At 35.0% G+C, this 22,278-nt stretch overlaps 1 protein-coding gene across 1 annotated transcript in view; it reads right to left on the bottom strand.

Annotated features, from left to right (window-relative positions):
* Window positions 1-22,278, bottom strand: part of Agps (alkyldihydroxyacetonephosphate synthase) — a 608,793-nt gene that overhangs the window by 103,301 nt on the left and 483,214 nt on the right. Inside the window, exon 16 of the mRNA XM_090397415.1 lies at window positions 9,732-9,801. Coding sequence (XP_090253541.1) covers window positions 9,732-9,801 — 70 coding nt within the window. The remainder of the gene's footprint in view (window positions 1-9,731; window positions 9,802-22,278) is intronic.

Here is a 22,278-nt window from a genome sequence, read left to right as displayed (position 1 = left end):
GCTGCAAGATTTTGTCTCACAAATAATTCCTGTAATACACGCACACACACACATTTAAAAGAGCACAAATTGTACATCTGCAACCACAACTATGGTCAATCTGGCCTTGCAGACCATGTATTGGATACAACACACAGGATCTTCTGGAAGAAAACCACCATGCTCCACTATAGTAAATTTAACAAGGTGACACTATTTTTAGAATCTGCAGTGGCACTCAGAAATCAATTGAATTTAAATAAATACCATACGTATAGATGCATAAAACTTCCCAAAATTTGGTCAACAATAATATTCAGAGGTCTCACTTTATATCCTAGGCCACCTACAAATGGCCACAGAGGGCACACCACCTAGATAGGACTTTAGAGTCACCGACGTGTTTCATTTAGTGTTGTCTTTGTGTGTATGTTACAACAGTTATTTGTAATTCCCGAAGCTGTCTCAGTGACTGAGATGAATAATTAATTCTTTCCTAGTGCTGTAAATATTCCATTAAAAATTCCAACATGATGTTCTCCCAGCACTTAAGCCTTAACACACAAAAGGCTCAATAATATCCTAAATACATTATGGTCTACCATCTAGCAATAGACTAAAAAAAAAAAAAAAAAAAAAAATATATATATATATATATATATATATATATATTTTTTAGCATATTAAACAGGTTATATTTATAGCATCAATTGTTTTAACGCCTGCAGCACTTTTAAAAGATAAACAAAGTATTTGTGATTATAATTTCAATACAAAATCTATTCAGACTGTAGTTATTTGATAAAAGGAAATATTGCGATTGAAAAAAAATGGAACGATGTTTAACAATGTGAATTCAGAATGTATGAAAAAAAAAAATCAAGAAATTATATTCTTTTCAAATTATGTATTTTTACAGTAAACATTTATTGTAAAACTACATAATACTTTTTTGGGAATTGCCTGTGCAACTAGTGGTTATATATATCATCATCAAATTCCTGCCATGTATCCTCAAGGAGTGTACAGGATATGATAGCACTATATGAAAAATTTACATCATTACTAACTTTCTATTTACCATTTTCCTCCAAATCAGTCTGTTACTTAGCAAGACACCAACATTATCAGATCTTATATTTCTATCTTCTAAGGCACTTTTTCCTACCAACCTGGAAGAGAACACTTCTTTTGCTAATCTTTCCTCTCCCATTCTGTTTAAGTGACGATACCTTCTGAGATTAGCTCTGCTAATGCATTCCTGGATGCTGACAATGTCAAGTTCTTTCCTAATATCCTCATTTTCAATATGATATTGCCATTGATGCCATCTGTTCATTCCCCTAATCTTTCTCAGGACTCTCATATCTGTGGTCTCCAGTCTTTGGTCAATGTTTTACTTCTGACCAGCTCTCAGATCCATAAGATAAAACTGGTTTGAACACTGTCTTGTATGCAGCTAATTTAGTGTTTTGACTAATTTCTCTCTCATTCCTTATAAATTTATTCAACTGACTTCCTATCATATCAGCTTCGCTCATATGGTAGGAAGTCAGTTGTCTATTTCATTATTTAATTCACCATCTTCACTAAAAATCATGCTGAAGTAGCTGAAATGTTTTACTTGTTCTATAGGTTCTCTATTCACAATGCAGTTGACATTTTCAACTCTTCTGCCTATTTTCATTACCTTTGTCTTGTTATTGCTGACCTTCATATCAGATCTATTACAACAGTTATTCAATTAAGTCAGGGAATCTTGCAGACTTCCAGTTGATTTATTTAGAAATATAACACCATCCACATAAAGCAAAGAGCTGACATTAACATCTCCAATTTTGATATCAGGTTTAATACCAATTTCCGTTATAATGTGATCCATATAGATAATGAATAACACCGGATTTAACCACCCTGTCATATGCCTTTTTCAGATCTACAAAAACTTAAATACAGATCTTTGTTATATTCCCATTTCTTAACTATTTGTCATAAAGTGAAAATCTGATCCTGACAGCCTCTATTTGGCCTGAATCCAGCTTGTTCTTCACCAAGCTTTTCTTACACAATCCTTCTCAACCATTTCTCAAGTATACTTGCATACATCTTACCAGGAACACTCAGTAGAGAAATACCTCTGTAATTCTCACATTCAGTTTTATTTCCCTTTACATATATGGGTACTATTTGAGCTCTACTCCAATCATCTGGAATTTGTCCCTCTCTCAAGGCATTCTGAACTAAGCAGTGCAGCCACTGTAAGACTTTTATACCTCCATATACTTGAGCATTTCAGGTAGAATATCATCTACTCCTGCTGTCTTTCCACATTTTATGATTTTGATGGCTTTTTCTACTTCAAGTATGGATATGTATTCCTCACTGCATCTCTGTTGAGTGTTTTTTACCACTGTGTTATCACTGTCTGTTTCATTTAGTAATTTTTCAAAGTAATTACCCATACTTCAAGGATATCTTTTTCTCCAGTTTTCCTATCACCTTTATCATCTCTAATTCCTTTTACAGCACTCTTTTCTCCATTTCTGAACTTATTCAGCAACCTCCAGAATATCTTGCTACCTTCTTGATATTTATTTTCTATGTTCTTGCCAAAATTTTTCATGACTTTTGTTTAGCTAGTATCGCAGTGTGTAGCCTTCTTACATTTGTCTCTGTATTCTCTAAGAACACAAGCGGACTTATTTGTCGGGAATTTTGTCAGTCAGAAATGCTGACTTTTGTTATGCTTTCTTCTTTTCCTTCACTGCCTCTTTAACTTCCTTTAACACCATGGCGTTCTGATTTTTCTATCCTTGCAGACAACCTCATCACATACCTCTCTGGCTGAATCAATCAGTGTTTTCTTCAGGGCTTGCCAATGAATCTCTAAGGTTTGGTTCCTGTTTTCAAACTCTTTCACTTTTTCTTGAATAATGTTTGTGTATTTTCGTCTACAGTTCACACCTGAGAGCTACTCAACTTTTATTCACTTTAAAACTTTCTTACATATTCTTCTTTTCGATATGAAATTCAATTTTATCCTGCTCAAGACTAAATAGTGATTACTTCCAATTTTAAATCCTCTGTACACTCTGGTGTCCTGCACCAGGGAGAAAACATCACTATCAACAATAAAATAGTCAATGAGACTTCTCTTATTCTTTGCCCCTTCTCTCCATGTGAATTTGTGCACATTTTTAAGTTGGAACATGGTGTTAGTAATAACAAGTCCTGAGCAGTAATCCAACAGGTATTTACCATTATTATTAGTTTGCTCTTTTTCTCCAAATTTTCCCAAAATATATTTATATGTCTGACAATCATTTTCTACTCTACTATTTAGATCCTCAACAAGGATCAAGTTTTCCTTTTTCATTGTGTCAGTTGCTTTCTCTAAAGCCTCAAAAAATTCCTCCACTTCTACCTTCTGTGGGACTATAGGCAAAAATAAGTCTCATTGTCCAGTTCCCCATTCTGATATTTACCCACATGACTCTACTTGAGACTGCCTGCCTTTCAAGAAGATTAGCCTCGTATTTAGTGTTGAATAATATGGCTACTCCTTTTCCTTGATTGTTATTGCCTGAATATAATATTTTGTATTTATTGCTCACAAAGATCTCACCAGTTTTTGTCTTTTTTGTTTCAGTCATCCCTATTATGTCTATCTAGTACTTCTCCAATTCCTCAGCTAGCTCCATTTCTTTGCCATTCAGTCTTCTTATGTTAATAGTACTGATCTTGAACTCTGGTGATGTTGAGTTGGGGTGTGTTTTAGGATTTGTTCCAGTAGCTGACTTTTCACTGTTTGCCCTGGTTCCCTGGCAAAAAAACAATGGGGGGGGGGGGCTTGTTTAACCAGGCAAAGCTCCAGCCGTAATGAAATTCTGTCATGTGGGTACTATCATTTTATATTTTGGTTTAAGACGATAAAAATACAATTTGGTCAGCTAAATCCAAAATTGCCAGCCCACCCTCGTTTGTTCAGTATCCAGGTAGATACCTAACAGGGTGCACCACGAGAAGGTGAGGGTTGGAGATTAGGTCAGAAGGCTTGGTCGGTTTTCCACATTCCTTTAAAGTCTACGTGGAGGTCTCCTCTCGGTTATATAGCTTTGACCCTTAAGCACCCCAGTTATATATATGTGCATGTGCGTGTGTGTGTGTGTGTGTGTATATATATATATATATACATACATACATACATATATATATACATACATACATACATATATATATATATATATATATATACAGTAAAATCCTGCTTTTATGTTCCTGCAATTTACGTTTTCCTGCCATTTAGGTCATTTTCCGTTGGTCCCTTCTTAAGGCCTATTCTTATGATATATTGTTTTCCCACCATTAACAACTTGATGGGGACATTATTTCCCGTGATTTGTGATTTTTCTCGGGTGGCAATACTGATTTTAGAATCCATTTCTGCAGAAATCTGCGCATTTCTGTTCCCAGATGGCATTGCTTTCGGCTGTAGTTTCGCTTCTGCCATGATGGTGACCTGCACAATTGCAGCAGTAATGTAGTGATGAACGATACCGTGATTTTTCAATCTCAGTACGAATTGATATTGCAGAATTTCTGCTAATTTAACGTGTGAAAGTTGCTTTCAAGTTGTGGTGGTGGATTATCGATATTAGTAACATGGAGAAAAAAAGGCAGAAAATGTATTTCGGTAGAAGAAAAGATGGCAATTCTGCGACGTGTAGATTGGCATGCCGGAACACATGTGCATTTAGCAAAAGATCTCGAACTCTCCGTGTCCAGTTTGAACATGATAGTAAAAAACAGGTCAAGCATTGAACTCAAGTCAAGCAATCTGGCTCTATGTCAAAAAAAAAAAATAAATAAATAAATAAAAAACAAAAAGCAAAAACAATCAACAATTAAAGATTTTTTTAAACAGATAAATATAAGTACTCTAATTGTAAATTCATTTATTTTCAGTTATTAAATTTTGTAATCGAGTAGGGAGACTCACATACTAGTAGTAAGTCATATTTTAGCTTTTTTTAAATGTTTTTTTTTTTTTTACATTTCCTGCTATTTACACTTTTTTCCATCAGTCCCCCTGAAAAGTGTAAAAAAGGGGTTTTACTGTCTGTATATATATATATATATATAGGGTGATCAAAATTAAAGTACCCATGTTTAAGGCCTTGTGGAGTGCACCCAGTGATCAAAATGAGGCAAAACCTTGCAGGAATACATTGTGTGTCAAGCAAAAGTAATATCTAAGCAAAAAAAAGTAGTTACATCATCAGGGGGAGATGTATGATGTACCAAACGTTGATGTAGTAATCTTTCTGTGTGTGTAAGACGGAGAATAGTGACATAAGCTTAAATAAAGCATTTATTATTATTATTATTTGACACCTCCAGGGAGTCCAAGGACTCATCGAGGGAGGGCACTTGCTCTACAACTCCATCTCCACCATTCAATCACTAACTGACTGCAACTACACCAATGCCATCTGCCGCTGACTACCACTGGTATTTCCACAGACAATCACAAACATCCATGCCCATGGCAGGATTTGAACCTGCAGCCTTTTGGCTGGAGAGTAGATATGGTATCCACTCGGCCAACCAGGCCGGCTATAATTTTATTCGCTTGCATTATGAATTCACGGGCTGTACTGTTCAATGCTCTGCTCTTCCCCACATGCACAAAATGCATCCTTGCACATTGCGTTCAATGGTAGAATGCAGTTGGTCGAGATTGATATTGCGATGATTCCAATAAGCTCTGTCTTTGATAAATTCCCAGAGTCAGAAGTCACAGACGGTCAGATCAGGTAAACAAGGCACCCATGCAGTGGAAAACGTACAGGTGATCACTATGGCTTCCATTAAATGTTCTCAAAGAATCTCCTGTATGAATCAACCAATGTGTGGAGGATCATTCAGTCATTTTCATGCATCCTGCATGAAAATGACTGAATCCATGCACAGGCACTGCTGTAACTGTGTCATAAAAAAATTGTTTATCATATCACAAACCTCTCATCCATACCTGAAAGGAGAATGTCCTCAAAGAAGAATAGTTGAACAACAAACAAAGCTGTAAATCACCAGACAGCAACTTTGGGTGAATGCAAAGAATTTGTTGGAGGCATGTGGATTTTGAGTAACCCACACCTGGCAATTGTATTCATAGCTCCATTCAGATGATAGTGAACCTCATCTCCCCCCACAAAAACATCCACAACAATGCAACATCCAACTCCACTCAAGCAACTCCTGTGTCAGGGTTATATAGAATTGGTAGAAACCCAGAAGCCTTCTGTAGAATTTTCCAGATTGTGTGTAAGGCACATTCCACGTCAAGAAAAATCCTAATCTTTTTAAACTCTCCTAACACCTGCCAAGTTGCACGATATGCAATTTCCATGCAATGGGTGTTTAAAATGACCCTGATGGTGAATTTTGGAAGTATCATCCCCCCCCCCCCCCCAGATATAGCTTCTCCATGACACACAATGTATTCCTGCAAAATTTTACCTAAAGGCCTTAAACAGGAATACTTTAATTTTGATCATCCTGTTGATCATATATAATATATACACACACACACATATATATAAGTGGCATTGCATGCCCATTTCTGTTGGGTATGCTGTTGTGTGGCTTATGCAATGCAAGATACACAACTCACACCAATTTGACCATATAATTGCATTTTTATTGATGCACAAAGTTTTAAGAGTGTATGGTGTGCATCAGCCCTCATTTTAATTGGGCCAATGCAATTAACTGTAGGATAACATTGAATAAGAGGTGTGATAATTTAATTCCTGGAATGGCCACAGTGTCGCCTGTGTGGTGATTTGGTTGAAGTCACATGAGTAATTGTGTTTGTGCATCTTTTAACTAATGCATGCATAAACCTCAAGCCAACAGAGCCATTTGCTAGTTGGCTATTGCAAATAGGAGAGAGAAGGAGTGATGAGAGCTTGGTCCACCTTTGCTCGGAGTTGCACCACCTTACCTCAGTTCCGAAGATATTTTCAGGTGCAAATTTTGTTTGCTTACACTTGGATAAAGGATTAAACTAAATTTATTATAGTCTAACCAAGTGCAAAATAAACTTCCAAAATCTGTACCACCTTATTCAATGCAGCCAACAGGTGTACCACCTTATTCAATAATAAGGTGGTACACCTGTTGGCAACTTGTATAGGTAAATATGACCTCTCCTATTGCTTCTGCCTTATTATCCCCACATATGGGTCTGCCTTCCACTGACAAGACCTCAATAAAGGTCGAAACTGGTCTGGGTAGTGTCCCTTCTCTTAATGCACAGCAGTATACATGTCTGCAAGGAGTGATGAGAGCTTGGTCCACCTTTGCTTGAAGTTGCCTGGTGTTGCACCACCTTACCTCAGCCCTGAAGATATTTTCAGGTGCCAACTTTGTTTGCTTACACTTGGATAAAGGATTAAACTAAAATTATTATAGTCTAACCAAGTGCAAAATAAACTTAAAAATTATTTGACATGACTGGGGCTTGTTGAGGGCTGCTGATAATAAAAGGATGAAGTATTCATCCCAGGAGGAGAATGAATACTTCACCTCCATGTTGATAACAGAGCCACATATAGATGTCCACTTTCCCTCAAGGATTCATGCTTGGAAGTGGAATGCCATGGGCTGTCCCAGATGCTATAGTGGCGCCACAGCAAGCCTTTGGTCTTGCTCTGGTGCCTGGACCATCAGGAAAAAGACTTACTTCAACACTGTTGACTGCTGCAGACAAGCGCACTTATGAACTGATCCTGGCTGGGCCATCCAGAACTGCCCATCTTACTGAAGCAGAAGCCAAAGTAGTGCAAGCCTAACCAGGATCCCGGATCCTGATGTAACCCGTGGATTTCTAGAAGTCCACGGGTTACATCAGATGGCAAACACAGTGGTGAGATGTTGGATCCCAGTGATGATGGTTTGAAATACAGAACAGTAAACAAAGACTCAGGAGAGGTAGAAAAAGTATACAGGAAAAAAAGCATAGAAAAGGGCTAGTACCATCATTAGGATTTGGGAAGGGGGTTCTTGGGAGTATCATTATCAGCAGTCTGTCCTTGATTGGGAGATTCTTTTTTTTTTTTTAATTTTTTTTTTTTGCCAGGGCCTGGAAGAAGCTCTCTGCATTTCTGCCTACTGTACTGGCATGGGAGAGTAAGAGTGCACTTTTATGTTTCTCCTTAAAAAAATAGCCAATCATGGTTCTAGTACATGTAGAAGAGAAGTTAAGCTGCTGTTTCTCTTGTCATTCTTAGAATAGCAAAAATTCAAGATGATCAGAAGGCACCACTAATATCACTGCCAAGCTTTCACCTATAGCTCTGTAACTGTTTTTGCATTCATCAAGTACAAATCCATTATTTTCCAAGACTGATGAATGGCATATATCTATCCTTCATTTTCTGGATTTTCTCCCATACCACTTCTGTTGGTTGTATGAGTGATAAATGATATAAATGATCCAACACTGTTTTTGACCATCTACTATTGATATATTTTAATCTAAGCATGTTTAAAAGATGAGAGCTGATATGATAAGATATATACCCCCTACTCTTTTTGGCTAATTGTCACCTTCACTTTGCCCATGGTTTTGATATGTCTTTGGAGCAATTGTCACTACCTGAACAATAAAATCTGTTTCATACATCACTGCTTCATTGACAGGAGTTTTACTAAATGTCTTAGGATTAAATTCTGCAACCTGTGAAAAGTTGGCCAGTTGGCTTGCAAATTTTCCATGATAGTATATGGAAGCAGAGTATTCCAGAGATGATATACTAGAAAACACAGGGAAGTGATTGCTTTATTATATGTTCTCTTCAACATTCCAAGTAAATAATGAAAAAATGACAAGGGAGCAGATTGTAAGATCTAATGCAGAATATAAACAAGTAGGCATATATAAAAAAGGTGTTGATGCAGTTATTCAAGTGTGACAGATGTCATTATTACCATGTATACACTTAGCATTTTGTTGCTTTCATGTTGACATTATTCCACAGAATATGGTATCCACTGAAGTTTCCCAAGAAGCATGGAACAAAACAGCTGCAATACAAGATTATTAAGGTTAGTCTGAGTTTACTTAGAATTCAATGGAAAATGTATATGGAACATCTGTAATAAGATATGTCACTGAAGGATGAGTGGATATGGCTCTCAATAAGAATAGTGAGTCTTTCATGAACAGGTCCATCTCCAGCTCTGTCCTTATGAATAATAACCCAATGCCAACAAGTATGCACTTTCTGGGTTTTAGACAGGTCTATAGACTTCTATAGAAAGAAATAGGTTTATTTGTGAAGAAAGACCCTGAGGACAAATATTTTACCCATGACAATTTCATTCTAAGAATTGACCTTTTTTTGGCTTTGTAGATATCCAATTTTCTTCAAATTTCACTGCATATAGCAGTATATCTATTGGACTTCAGGTGAGACTTTTCAGGTTTGTTATAGCGAGTAAGTGTGTTATGATAGTGTTTACTATAATGAGAATCAACTGTACCAATTGGAGCTGAGAAAGCTAGACAGATGAAAGTGCAGAAGTTGTGCCTGGTGAGTAAGTTAGTAGCCTTAGTGATTAATCAGAAGACTTAACTGTATTCATACATCACTGCTTCATTGATAGGAGTATTACAAAACGTCTTTGGATTTTTCTAAATGAATTTTGAAAAATGTGTAAATAATAAATAAAAATAATCTTACCCGCACATATGCAATAACAAAAGTAAGTACATAACCTCGCTTTCCATTCTCTTCACCAGCTGGCATTCCCCTGAAAGTTAAATGAAATTAAACTAATAATTATCAAAAATGCCATTAAATTTTTTTATATAGTATTTCTTCCCCCCTTCCCAGAGCAGAAATATCATATTTCATTTCTCCATTTTCACACAGAAGCAGAGAAAAGTAGGTAAAACAGTTATTCATTTACATTAAAAAAAAAAAAATTCTAACAATTGACAGAATTTATATATTCATAGTATAGGTAATGAAAGCTATCTCCATCAGAGTAATTTATTTACCATGTATTTTAAAATTAGTTACTTATGATCATTATTAAAGTTTTGTAAAATAAATCCAGCTGCCAATGCTTTGTTTCCTTTGCCAACTCATGCATGAAATATTTATTAGGTTAGTTGCAGTAACACACTGAGTAACTTACTTGCTGCTACATGGGTCAACAAATTAAAACATTTAAAAAAGTCATGGAGATGATAATTATAATGGAAATACCCTTTTCAACAGAACTGAATTTAAACAGAATTTTTAAAATTAAGCACCATTTGAACAGTGTTAAATCAAAATATACCATGTAAAAATAGAAATGCTTTTGTTTTCTAAACCGTGTTATTTCAAAATCATAAAAAAAGGCTGTGTAAAAAGAGACTTAGCTGTGTGTGTGTGTAAAATTAATAAAAAAAAACACAAAAAAAAAATCAAGAGCCCACAGTAGTAATAAGGGTCTACAGGTATATAACATTTCACGAATGGGAGTTACCTAAAAATTAATAAATAACACAAAAAAAATCCTGAGCCCACAGTGGTAATAAGGTACTACAGATATACAACATTTCATGGATGGGAGTTAGATGAAAAAAATCAAGGATACATTTCAGTACTTGATATGCATTTTTCCAAATTAGAAACATATAATGTGGAAAAGGCAAATGAAGTAGATGACCTTCAACCAGAAATGCTCAAATATAGAGATAAAAATGTTAGAGTGGCTGCAAAATTCAGAAGACTGATATAAAAGTCAAATTCCAAATGATGAGAATAGAGGTCTCATTACATACAAGTATTTTATTATTATTATTTTTTTTTTAAAGTGAAATAAAACAGTGCAAGCATTATAGACAGAATTTCTCTAATAAGTGTTCCAGATAAGATTTATGCATGCAAACTTCAGAAGAGAGAGACAAGAAAAATTGAGGAAGAACCAGCTAGGTTAAGGCCAAATAGGAGACTGCAAAATCACATATTCACTTTAAAACAAATAGTTGAGAAAGCATGAAAATATAAGAAGGATATGTATTTAGGTTTTGGAGATCTGTAAAATGATTGTGGTAAGGTGCCAAGCAGAAAGCCTTTTAAAGTACTAGAATTATAATGATGTAAACTGGATATGGTACAGGGAAATATCATGCACACCAGATACACTAACCATTTTGAAAAAGTAAACTATTTTAGGAATTCACTGCTCTGGGAGAGTAAACCTCTAGCTCTAACCCCTTTCTTAACCACATATACATTAAAGATACCAAAAAATTTTATACTTGGTTTTAATCCTTTTCCTAGGAAGCAAAACTGTATGAAATTATTCACATCTGAGCTACTTGTATATAGAGGCTAATGACTTCATATAGTATGTATTCCATAATGCAAATAACACCCCCTTTTTGGATGTGTATAATACAACGCATAACAGGAAGGGTCACTACCAGAACAGTTTCAAACCTTTATTGAGGTCTCATCAGTGGGAGTCAGACCTGGGAGAGATACCAAGGTTGAAGTAATGCAGAAGTCATATATATTTCATATACAAGTAAACAAAAGGTGCTTGAACTTATTAATAACTGGTAATTAACTTAAGGAAATTACAACACATAAAATGGATATTAATTAAAGGAAACTTTAATGAATACCTTCAATATTTCAGCAATGCCATGTTGCCATCTTCAGGAACATACAAATATGTGCATGCAGGCACTAACAAAAGCAAATGAGGAAGGAGGCAAGAAACTAATATTGTTCCTAAAGTCCTAATGGTGCCCCCTAGCAGGCTAATTGGGTTATCTTGGCCGTAGGGCTGAAGTTCTTATGATGCAAGTCTCCCAAATTTGGGGCAGTCTCATGCACCCAAATTTGTTGAGGTTTGGGACGTTTTTTAGAGCAGCTGATGATTCCATGAATAATCTTTCATACTTGAACTTGCTATGGTGTATTATTTTAGTTTTCTTCCAACGAATTCTATGGCAGGTAGCTATGGCATGGTCTGCAAGCCCAGAGTGGCTGTACTGGTGAAACCGGATGTAGTCTTTGTGTTCTGAAATCCTGATATTCGCTCTCCTGCCTGTTTGGCCAAAGTAGGGTAATTTCCTTAAGTGAATTACCAGTTATGTATGACCAAAGTAACCAAAGTATAAGCCTTGCTATAAGAAGAACTTATTAAGAAAAATCTCTGGATGAGAGAAAGATGTAGAAAGTTTTCTACCCTGGGTTTATTATATGTTAAAGATACCAAGAAATTTTATACTTGGTTTTAATCCTTTTCCCCAGTGATGCTTCCTTGAAAAAAGGATTAAAACCAACTATAAAATTTCTTGGTATCTTTAACGTATAATAAACCCAGGGTAAAAAACTTTCCACATCCTTAACGACATATACCATATTTGCTGGCGTATAAGATGCACCGGCCTATAAGAAGCACCCCCTTTTTTGTACACATTTTTTAGGAAAAAACTTTATCACTGAATATTATAATGAATTTACAGTATTTGAAATATAAAGTAATAAGCAGGTCTACTTTCAACAAATACCTAATATGCAATCACACGTAGCTTGTATGCAATATTGTAGCAATGCTGACATTTTTCAACCATAATTCGCCAAGAAATTTATCATGGTTCAAAACAACCGCGACAACAATTGGAAAGTTTAAACAAACAGGAACACAGCTGTGATCGTCGATGACAGTGCATGCATATCCACTGAATTCCATGTAATTGGAATGCTCTCACACACTGCAAGGAAGCAAGAAAGAAATCGCGTTAACTTGGATTAGAGAAAATTTCCAGAAATGAAAGTAATAAAAAACTGAGTATCGGTGTATAAGATGCACCCTGTTTTTCAGACCTATTTTCAAAAAAAAAAAAAAAAAAAAGTGCATCTTATATGCCGGCAAATACAATTTGCACAGATTCCTCCCTCGCCATTTACTGAACTTCCATTTAATTAAAAAATTTCATCAATTGACCTATAACATCCTTTCAGAAGATTATAGACTTCTATCGTATCACTCCCTCTTTCTCCTGTTTACCAGTGTCTGCAGTCCATATAATTTAAATTCCATAATCCTGATATCATTTTTGTAACTCTTCTTTGCATCTTCTTTATCTCCTCCAAACCCAGGAGACAAAATCAGTGCACAGAGGTCTGGATATAGTGATATCAAGGGCTTGTAAAGTGGCAAAATTACTTCCTTATTCTTGTCAATGCTAGTTTCTACACCACAATTATCCTCAAAGTTGTATTTGCAATTTTTGCCATGTCAGCTCTGAATGTCAACTTCATATCAGCTATACCTCTAAGAACCCCCCCCCCCCCACACACACACTTTCTCCAAGCATAATCACCACTAATATAATATGCAACCAGAAATTGCATCACTTTACACTTATTAACACTGAATTGATGACCATCATCGTTTGCCAACAGGTCCAGCTTATTCAAATCATTAGTGAACACACACACACACACACACACACACACACACACACACACACACACACACACACACACACACACACACACACACACACACACACACACACACACGGATTTACAGTAATAAATACATACTTAATCTCTCATTAGGAGTGCTCAACCAGGACAGATGAGGAATGGGGGAGCCCCATACGAATAAATAAATAAATTGAACAATGGGCCAAGGACTGAAAGCTGGACACCACCTTAAATTACCCCCCCCCCCCCCCTCCAAATACTATACCATTATCTGACTGATACCTGTCTGTCAGCCATTCACTTATCCAATTCAATATTTATATTCCAGTTCCATATCCTGCATTTATGCAACAGGCCTTTCATATGGCATCCTGTCAAAGGTCTTAGCAAAGTCCAACAGGTAGCAGAGTATATCCATTCCCCCTTTTTTATGGAAACCTTTATGGCTAACTGTTATAACTAGCTTGTGTCTTGGATGTAGCTGAGTTGACAGGATTACACTATTAGAATTCAAAGGAATAAATGTAAAAGTTGCATAGATAAAAACATTATAAACAATTACTAGTGAGCACTCATCAAAACTTTTTTTTACATTTGTAAGCTGTAAAATTTCTGTAAATATGTCTAGTACACATGTTCCATTACAAGTATTCACTGTAAACCCTCTATATATAGATAGCGAGGAAATTGGAAATCTGTCAGAAGACACGGTAAGCTGCATTTAAAGAACATTAATTTACACAATAGACTCATGTTCCTTTGTCATAGTCTCATTCCTGATATTATTCCTAATTTTGTTAAAATTAAGGAAACAATCAAATTGTGTTCCACATGTAAGATTTTTCAAAAAAGCTAGCAAGGCCTTATTAGTAAATCAAATACATGAAATGGTTCTTTGCAAATAATGCTCAGCTTCTCGAACTGCAAGTGCTTTAAAAGACATTCTTAGTCAAGACGAGCACATCAAAATCGTAAATGAGATTGATTCATAAGATAAATCTGAAATATTAGAAGGGAGAAGCCACCATAACAGCTGGGTTATAAATTTAACTGACAGACTACTAATAAATTACATTTTGAAACTGCCCAAATTCTATACAAAGTAAAACTATCTCTTTTGTATATACTCTGCTAAGAAGTACAAGCTCTTAACGCCCTATGCCAGAACACTGATATTATATACCACAAAGGGCTTTTTTAAAGGTAATGTCACCGATGGTTTTAACTGAACCATCAGCATGTTCAACTAAAGAGTCAAATCAATAAATTAAATAAATTATTGGCTAATGCACAATCTTGGCATGCCATTAAATGCTGAAAGGTTCTGAATTCATCATTCCTATCCACCTCATCTCTATAGTGTATCTAAAGTCTACAAGGACGGCAACCCACTATGCCCAAAAGTAAATTGAATTGGCTCTCCCACTTACCACACTAACTCTTATGTTAAAAACAGCCTTGACTTTAAAGAAAAAATTAAAGATCTATGTCTGTCTAATAACAAGACTATGGTTTTATTTGATGTAGTTTCCCTATTCTCCAACATCCTACTACAAAAGATTTAAGAACAGCAATGGGCAGTCCTATCTCATCACTTTTAGCTGACTATTTTATGGAGCATCTAGAAAATCAACTCTTTCACCAATTTTTCCTCAACCTCATATATGGTTGTGTTTTGTTAATGCTATATTTGAAGTCTGGTCCCACTCAGAGTCAGAATTACTTCAGTTCCAAGACAAAATCTCTTTGTACTTCTGTATCAATTTCAGTATTGAACGTGAATCTATCCTGTTTTGGTTTGCCTTAATAATCAGGAATTCCACAGTGGTTGGTTTATCGAAGACCAATTGCTACTGGCAGATAAAATCACTCATCCTCACACCATCATTCATTGCAGAAAATAAGTATTATCACAGTTCATATCATCTGCTCTTCTGATTCCCTTTTGTTAGATGAACTGATAAAAGTAAAAGCAATCTGATGTCTAATGGATACAACGAAAATTCCATTCAAAAAAGTTATTGATAATTATCATCTGTACACACCAATGGGGAAAGAATTTCAATAACCTAGCTTAAAGTAACTTCAGAACAAATATCACAGATTCTTCACAAATTCAATCTATGTGCTTCTTTCAAACCATCTACATAGGATACATTACCATCTCTCTCATTCTTTCTCTCTAGGTGTCTATCAATACCCTTGCTCATGTCATCTTTGTTATTTTGGATGGACCGGCCACCATGCTTTGATTAGAATCCAAGAACATCAAGACTATATATTGCATTTTTTGAATCCCACAAATCTCAATGTCACGCTCTTGACAATAGGCGCGGAGTTATTCAGAACCAGACAAATATTCTTCATTCCGGGTTCAAATCTGACTGCCTTATTCTTAAAACATGTGAAACATTATGTAATAGTCCGAACCTTAATCACTCTGAATGTATGCCAATCTCTAAGTTTTGGGAAGTGATTACTATTAATTATTCATAATGGTTTAGTTATTTATTTTGATAAATAAATAACTGGTATCACAGTATCGTTCACAATGGTTTCTTTTAACTCTAGTAATGTAATCCTATCAATTCAGCTGCTCAGTTTCTCATGCTCTTGACACTAGGCACAGATTTATTTGGAACCAAACACAGCTAATCCTTCGAATGTACGTAATTCTCTAAGTTTTGGGAAGTCATTTTGGCTGTGACTGAGATGCGAGCTAGTAATCACATACTTCATGATTTGAATGTAGTCACTCGTTTGTTTCCCTGAGGATACTATGTTATGTTGGAAGAAACTTATCAGTTTTTGAATAAAATTCTATTTTTTTTACATGTGTAAACAATGTTTCTATAAATGTGTAATATACATGTCCCATTAAAACTATTCATCCATTCCTTTTATCCATCTTGGCCAGAACATTATAAATGTCACATAATAATAATATGACGAAACTGTTCCCATGTGACCTCTCGTTGGTAAGGCCATGCTGTCTCTTTCAAACTATAACTTGCGTGTCGATAGAAATCTGTATGCTAATTCTTACCATCATTGCTAAAATCTTCACCACCACTCCAGAGATACTAACATGCTAGTACAAGGTGTATCCCTAGTAAGGTCTGGTCAAGAATTAAAAAAAAAAAAAACTGGTAGTGAAGAAAAAAAGTTTCATTATATGCAAAAATACCTACATATACATACATTATTTACCCACATAGTCGCTAATGACTTTCAGGCATTCTTATTGTGGCACCAGCTTCTTCATGCCCATGTCAATAGCCTGCCACCAGTGAGATGGTAACAAAACAAAATGTATCGAAGTAGAGCTGCTCCTTTAATGCCACATTACAGTTTCAGATTTCTCTAATTCCATCACTTGTTCCATGGAAATAATTCATACTATTAATGTCCTTGAGATAGAGCTAAAAAAAAACCTTTTCACTTAGCATTTCTTTGAATGTCTAATATCTCCTTTTACTATTCACTTGAAAGTCATTCTCTGTGATCTTGTTTCTCTCATTCTCCAGATACCAGCTGTCAATCACCGATCAACCTTCTTGGTGAGCATGCACACTTGATCAACTAAGTGGCAAGCAAGAAGTGAGTAAAGGCTGACATGAAAGGTGATATCTTTACAACATGACAGATATTACTGTACATTTAACAACTGTGAAACATAATAAAGAACTGCTGAAAATATTACAATTATCAGATATCTGTCAAGTGCATTAATCTCAAATACTTTACATTTTTAAAAACATAAATATCAATTTCTTATCAGCACATCACAAGTGCCGATCATACGTAGTCACGAAACCAAAACATAGAGAAGCAGTTGCAAAAAAGATTTATAATCGTAACTTATTAATTTTTTACATAATCATTTGCTATTTTAGCCTTCATTCTTAACCCAGCACACTATTGTATCTCAAGTAATAGATTAATAATTTTCTATCTCTCATTCTTCTTTCTCAGTTCTTTCAACAATCCTTTTATATCCTCTTTCGCAATGGATGTAATATATAACCCACAAACAAAAGGTTACAAAATCGACAAGTATATCAGTGCTGGATAGCCCTCATTCTTAACCTAGTATTCATAATCTCTCATGTTTGAGAGATTATGAATACAATATTGTTTGACTCATGTTTGCCTGTTCTAAGGTCTAAGAACAGTGGCAGATGGAATGAAAGCAGAGAAACAGTTGGTTCAAGCCCCTGAAGGTGGGTAGCAAATGATCACTGACTAGCAGCTGTTCAGTTACCAAAGAAAGTAGAGGAAGTAATTCATCAGAGTAGTGACCATAAAAGTATCTGTAGAAGAGCTGAACATCTTTGGGTGCACCAAGCTAAAGATCTGAGCAATGTTTTGGAGCAGATATGGAATTCATTGCATGTTAGTAATTGTATAGGTGAAAAGTAGTGCCTAGCATGGAAATGTACACCAAGATTTTTGGCAGCTGCATAAGCTATGGCTGAGAAGTGTTTGTGCCTGAAAAGGTTGGAGATTCAAGTCAGTCCAAAAAAGAAAAATCTGATCATATTTTGATATCTGATCAAAAATAAGTAGAAGTGATGAGAGCTCTTTTTTGCTTAAATTATACAGGACTGTGTTTAGAAGTGTTGAAATCCACAAGGTTTTCCTTGCCCCACTGAAGAACAGTGAGGACATCAGAGTTTAAGGCATTTGTTATAAAGGATTTTGAGGTTTCTAATGATTGAGCACTATAGTTTTTTGAATAATAAGAAAGCGTGGGAGGGGGTGACTGTCAGTATATCTATGGACAGGATTAAAAGTTAGTGAAAGCATAGGGACCTCAGGTGCTCCTGCATTGGTGACGAAATTTGAGGAGAGGAATCAATTTACCTAACATTACAGTGAGTAACTTGAGAGAAAACTGGTGACACCAGTCACAAAATGTTGTAATCTGCTGAGCCAACCTCTGTGCCAGATCTGATCATATGCCTTAGAAATGTTTGGAGAAGTAGGTGTAGAAAAGGGCTCCAGAAATATCACTTAAATCTACTGATCACAAAAAATTTTTACTCACCCATAGTGTGAGCTGTGGTAAAAGGTATATGCAAATTAGATGCAGTAATTTGTAATATCTGGGCAGATGTATTTAATTTTTCCACTAATTTGCTGTTTTTATTTATTTAATTTTTTACCAACATATATGTTCTTTCTGTTCCGCTACCTGCTCTAATCAATTACCAATCTTCTATGATAACAAATGCAATTTTTATCTAAACATGTCACATACAATGGATGAGTTTCTCCTCATTTGCAATATCTGTAGAAGCAGACTTGCTACTGGACTCAGATTTCCTTAACTAATTTTTGTTGAATAATATCACAGTAACTGATACAAATTTTTCACATTTCATGTCACATTTGATATTGTTTTACTACTGGGGCTATGAAGTTTTTGAAGTAAATGATTTATTGAATTTAGCTTTATACTAAAAATATAGGACATATTAAAAACGTTTTAAGGAATTCAAACATTTTAGCACCATCTTTTATTTATTTTGTCAAAATTGAATTGAAGGCCTTGAAAACCATGCAGTATAATGTAGAGTTTCACTCAGCAGTCCCAGGATATTTTTTTATACATTACAGAAAACAACACTCTTTAGCACAACTACTTGAATTCCCTGAGCCATTTGTCTTGAAAGCACTTGATAATTTTTAGTCAATAACACTCTAGAACCAGAATATTTTCTGTCCCTTAACTTCACCCTCACTTTTTGTCCTCATTTATTGTTTATAATAATTGATGTAACTTATCCATAAAAATACCTGCATAGGAAAGACAAATAATAAGATTTATGAAAACATCAGAGAATGGTCTATGCCAGCAATGGAGCTGGACTCATTTTTCGTAATGTAATGTCAATAACATGATCTGGTCTCCGAATCATCTTTGCAAGATAATTGCATTTTTAAATAACACTATTACAAAGCCTTTTTACTATGTATAATCAAGTATATAATTACACTAAGCTAATTCATATAATAATTGATGTAACTTATCCATAAAAATACCTGCATAGGAAAGACAAATAATAAGATTTATGAAAACATCAGAAAATGGTCTATGCCAGCAATGGAGCTGGACTCATTTTTCGTAATGTAATGTCAATAACATGATCTGGTCTCCGAATCGTCTTTGCAAGATAATTGCATTTTTAAATAACACTATTACAAAGCCTTTTTACTATGTATAATCAAGTATATAATTACACTAAGCTAATTCATGTGAATTGTCAAAACAAGTACACCAGTATCCTACTGCATACCTACTTAAGGGTTAAAGAGGATGTTGGGAGAATTAGTTGGTAGCAAAACAAATGAAGTTATTTATTTTTCCGGTTTAAGGGTATCTCTGATTTTTATAAGAATGGTGATGACTTGTAAGTTATGCAAAATGAAATATTGATTGAGAATATTTGACTGTTTATTTTAAGATTAATCTGTGGAAAAAGTGTTAGGCTTTATTTTATAACAGAGGGTGAGAGATAAAGGCTACCTATTTTCACAGACTGGAATTAGTTTATGTTTGAGAAACATCAACAAGGCATCTTTGACAGTATTTTTGTGGAAACTAACTTTGGCAGGAATAAACAGTCTACAAAAGGAATTAATTTATGAAATTAATTATATAAGATACCATCTCCTGGTTAAAAAAATTCTTTATTACATTCACTGCAGGACATCCATGGTGAAATAACTTCAAATTGTATGAGATGTTTTAAAATGAAAAAAATATGCAAATTATGCAAAGTAAGCCAATACATTTTGAATGCATTTAGACCAAGGCTAAAAATTCAATTGCCACTTGTCTCTGATAACTTGCTCGTGATGAGTGTGGTGAATGGATTTCTGGAGCCCTGGTGTGGAATACCAAAAGATCAATAGTGGATAGAGAATGGCAGAATCCATGAATCCAAGTGACCAAATTTCCAACATCAGGGGTACAAGATTTGTATACAAAAACAAGAAAAATAATTACACAATAGATTTTTCATTAACTTTCTAATAGATAAAGAGTGACAAAAAACTTATGTTAAATAATCTGCAAGCATTTGAACAAATACTAGTTGTTGCTGTCATGGTGTATGTGGAATAAAGCATGTCATAATAGCTGCAAGCTATTAGATTTTTGATAAATTAAAGACTAAAATTGGTGTAAATTAAATCTTGGTTTTTGTTACACTGTGTAAGGGATAGGGAGCATTTTTGAGGCTTCTTAAATTTTCTTATGAAACAGTTATGAATATACAGCATTTCTGTTTCTTTGCCAAAATACTTGGTGGCCTGCATTTGATCTTTTCAAAGGCTAAACTTGATCTATGCTTAATTTTCTTCTCAATGTTCTTCACATGTTCAGACATGCAGATTTCTCTCTTTCTCCCCTCTTCAGACCATCCTGTCTGGCCTACATTGCAAATGTCACAAGAGCAATGAATTTTATATGGGAGGATGGGGAACTTTTGGTGAACATAAGAACCTAGAAATCTTATACATTGGGGAAGAAGCCACTTTAACATTGTAATTATGAAGCAATGCTGCAATTTTGTCTGTAACATATAAGGTAATATGATTTCATTTTTGAAATCTTGTATTAGAAGGAACTGTAGATGTGTCTAAAATTTTGTAAATTTATTCTTCAGTTCATACCCATTGAGGAAGTGAGTATGCCTAAGTTCATGAATTTTATCATTCTTTTTTTTTTTCCCCTGATGTACTTGAGATGTTATAGGCTTTGTCCTGAGATGTTTTTATCATGCCTATAATGGATGGTTGTGTGAAGCAGCTTGTAAGAATATCAGTTGTGGTTGATTTTCTGTCTGCTGACCTATTTTTTTCTTCCAAAGTTATTTTGAGGAGTATGTCAGGGAGCGGTAATTTTCTGTGATTCTCCAACTTTAGAGTCTTATGTTTGAGTGCAAGCTATTCAGATAATTTTTAAATTGCTCTGATTCTTCTGTTGTTCCTGACAAAATAACGAGGCCATCATCAATGTAAAAAACAAAGTTTTTCATAAAAAGATTTGCTAGGGCTTGTGAAGGGGGAGGGAATCCATGGCAAGTCCTGTTTGTTTCCAATATTGATCCTAAAATTTAAAGAATATGTTTTCCATGCAAACATCTGAATAGCCTAACTGTGTCAGGAGGAAAAAGTCTCTGAAGATCCACTGTGCTGTCCCTAGGGGTGTTGGTGAACAGACTGACTATGTTTAAACTTGCTAAGAAAGTCTGAAATTTTTATTTATAAATCTTTCACTTTTTCAATAAAATGTCAATTAATTTTCACATATGGTCACATTCCCTCTCTCTCTATGTGTGTGTGTGTATGTGTGTGTGTGTGAGAGAGAGAGAGAAGCTACCAGACTTGAGATATTTTGTTAAGTCCAGGGCTCAGGAATCTCTTGCATCCACAATAGAATGTGATGGAAGATCTGATTTATGGATTTTTGGTGCTCCATAAATTCTTAGGACTAAAGGATGTGTTCATGTTAGATTTCTCCAGTTCTGGCCAACTGAGTAACATTTTAATTAAGTTGTTGGTTTTATTATGTGCATGCTACTTGAAATATCAGCCTAAGCCATCACAGATAATCGTGCCTTTAGTAATTTGTTCATTTTTTTTTGTTATGTATTCATCTCAGTCCATCAGAATTGTTGCAATTCCTTTATCTGCCTTGACTATAACAATGTTTTTCTTGCATTGTAATTTTTTAAGAGTGCACAATTCTAATTTGGTGATATTTCTTGGTGAT

The sequence above is a fragment of the Typopeltis vanoorti genome, chromosome 9 (genome assembly GCF_054136105.1).
Source record: "Typopeltis vanoorti isolate ZY-2024b chromosome 9, IOZ_Tvanoo_1.0, whole genome shotgun sequence".
NCBI lineage: Eukaryota > Metazoa > Arthropoda > Arachnida > Uropygi > Thelyphonidae > Typopeltis > Typopeltis vanoorti.
This window is presented reverse-complemented; position numbering and strand designations above follow the sequence as displayed.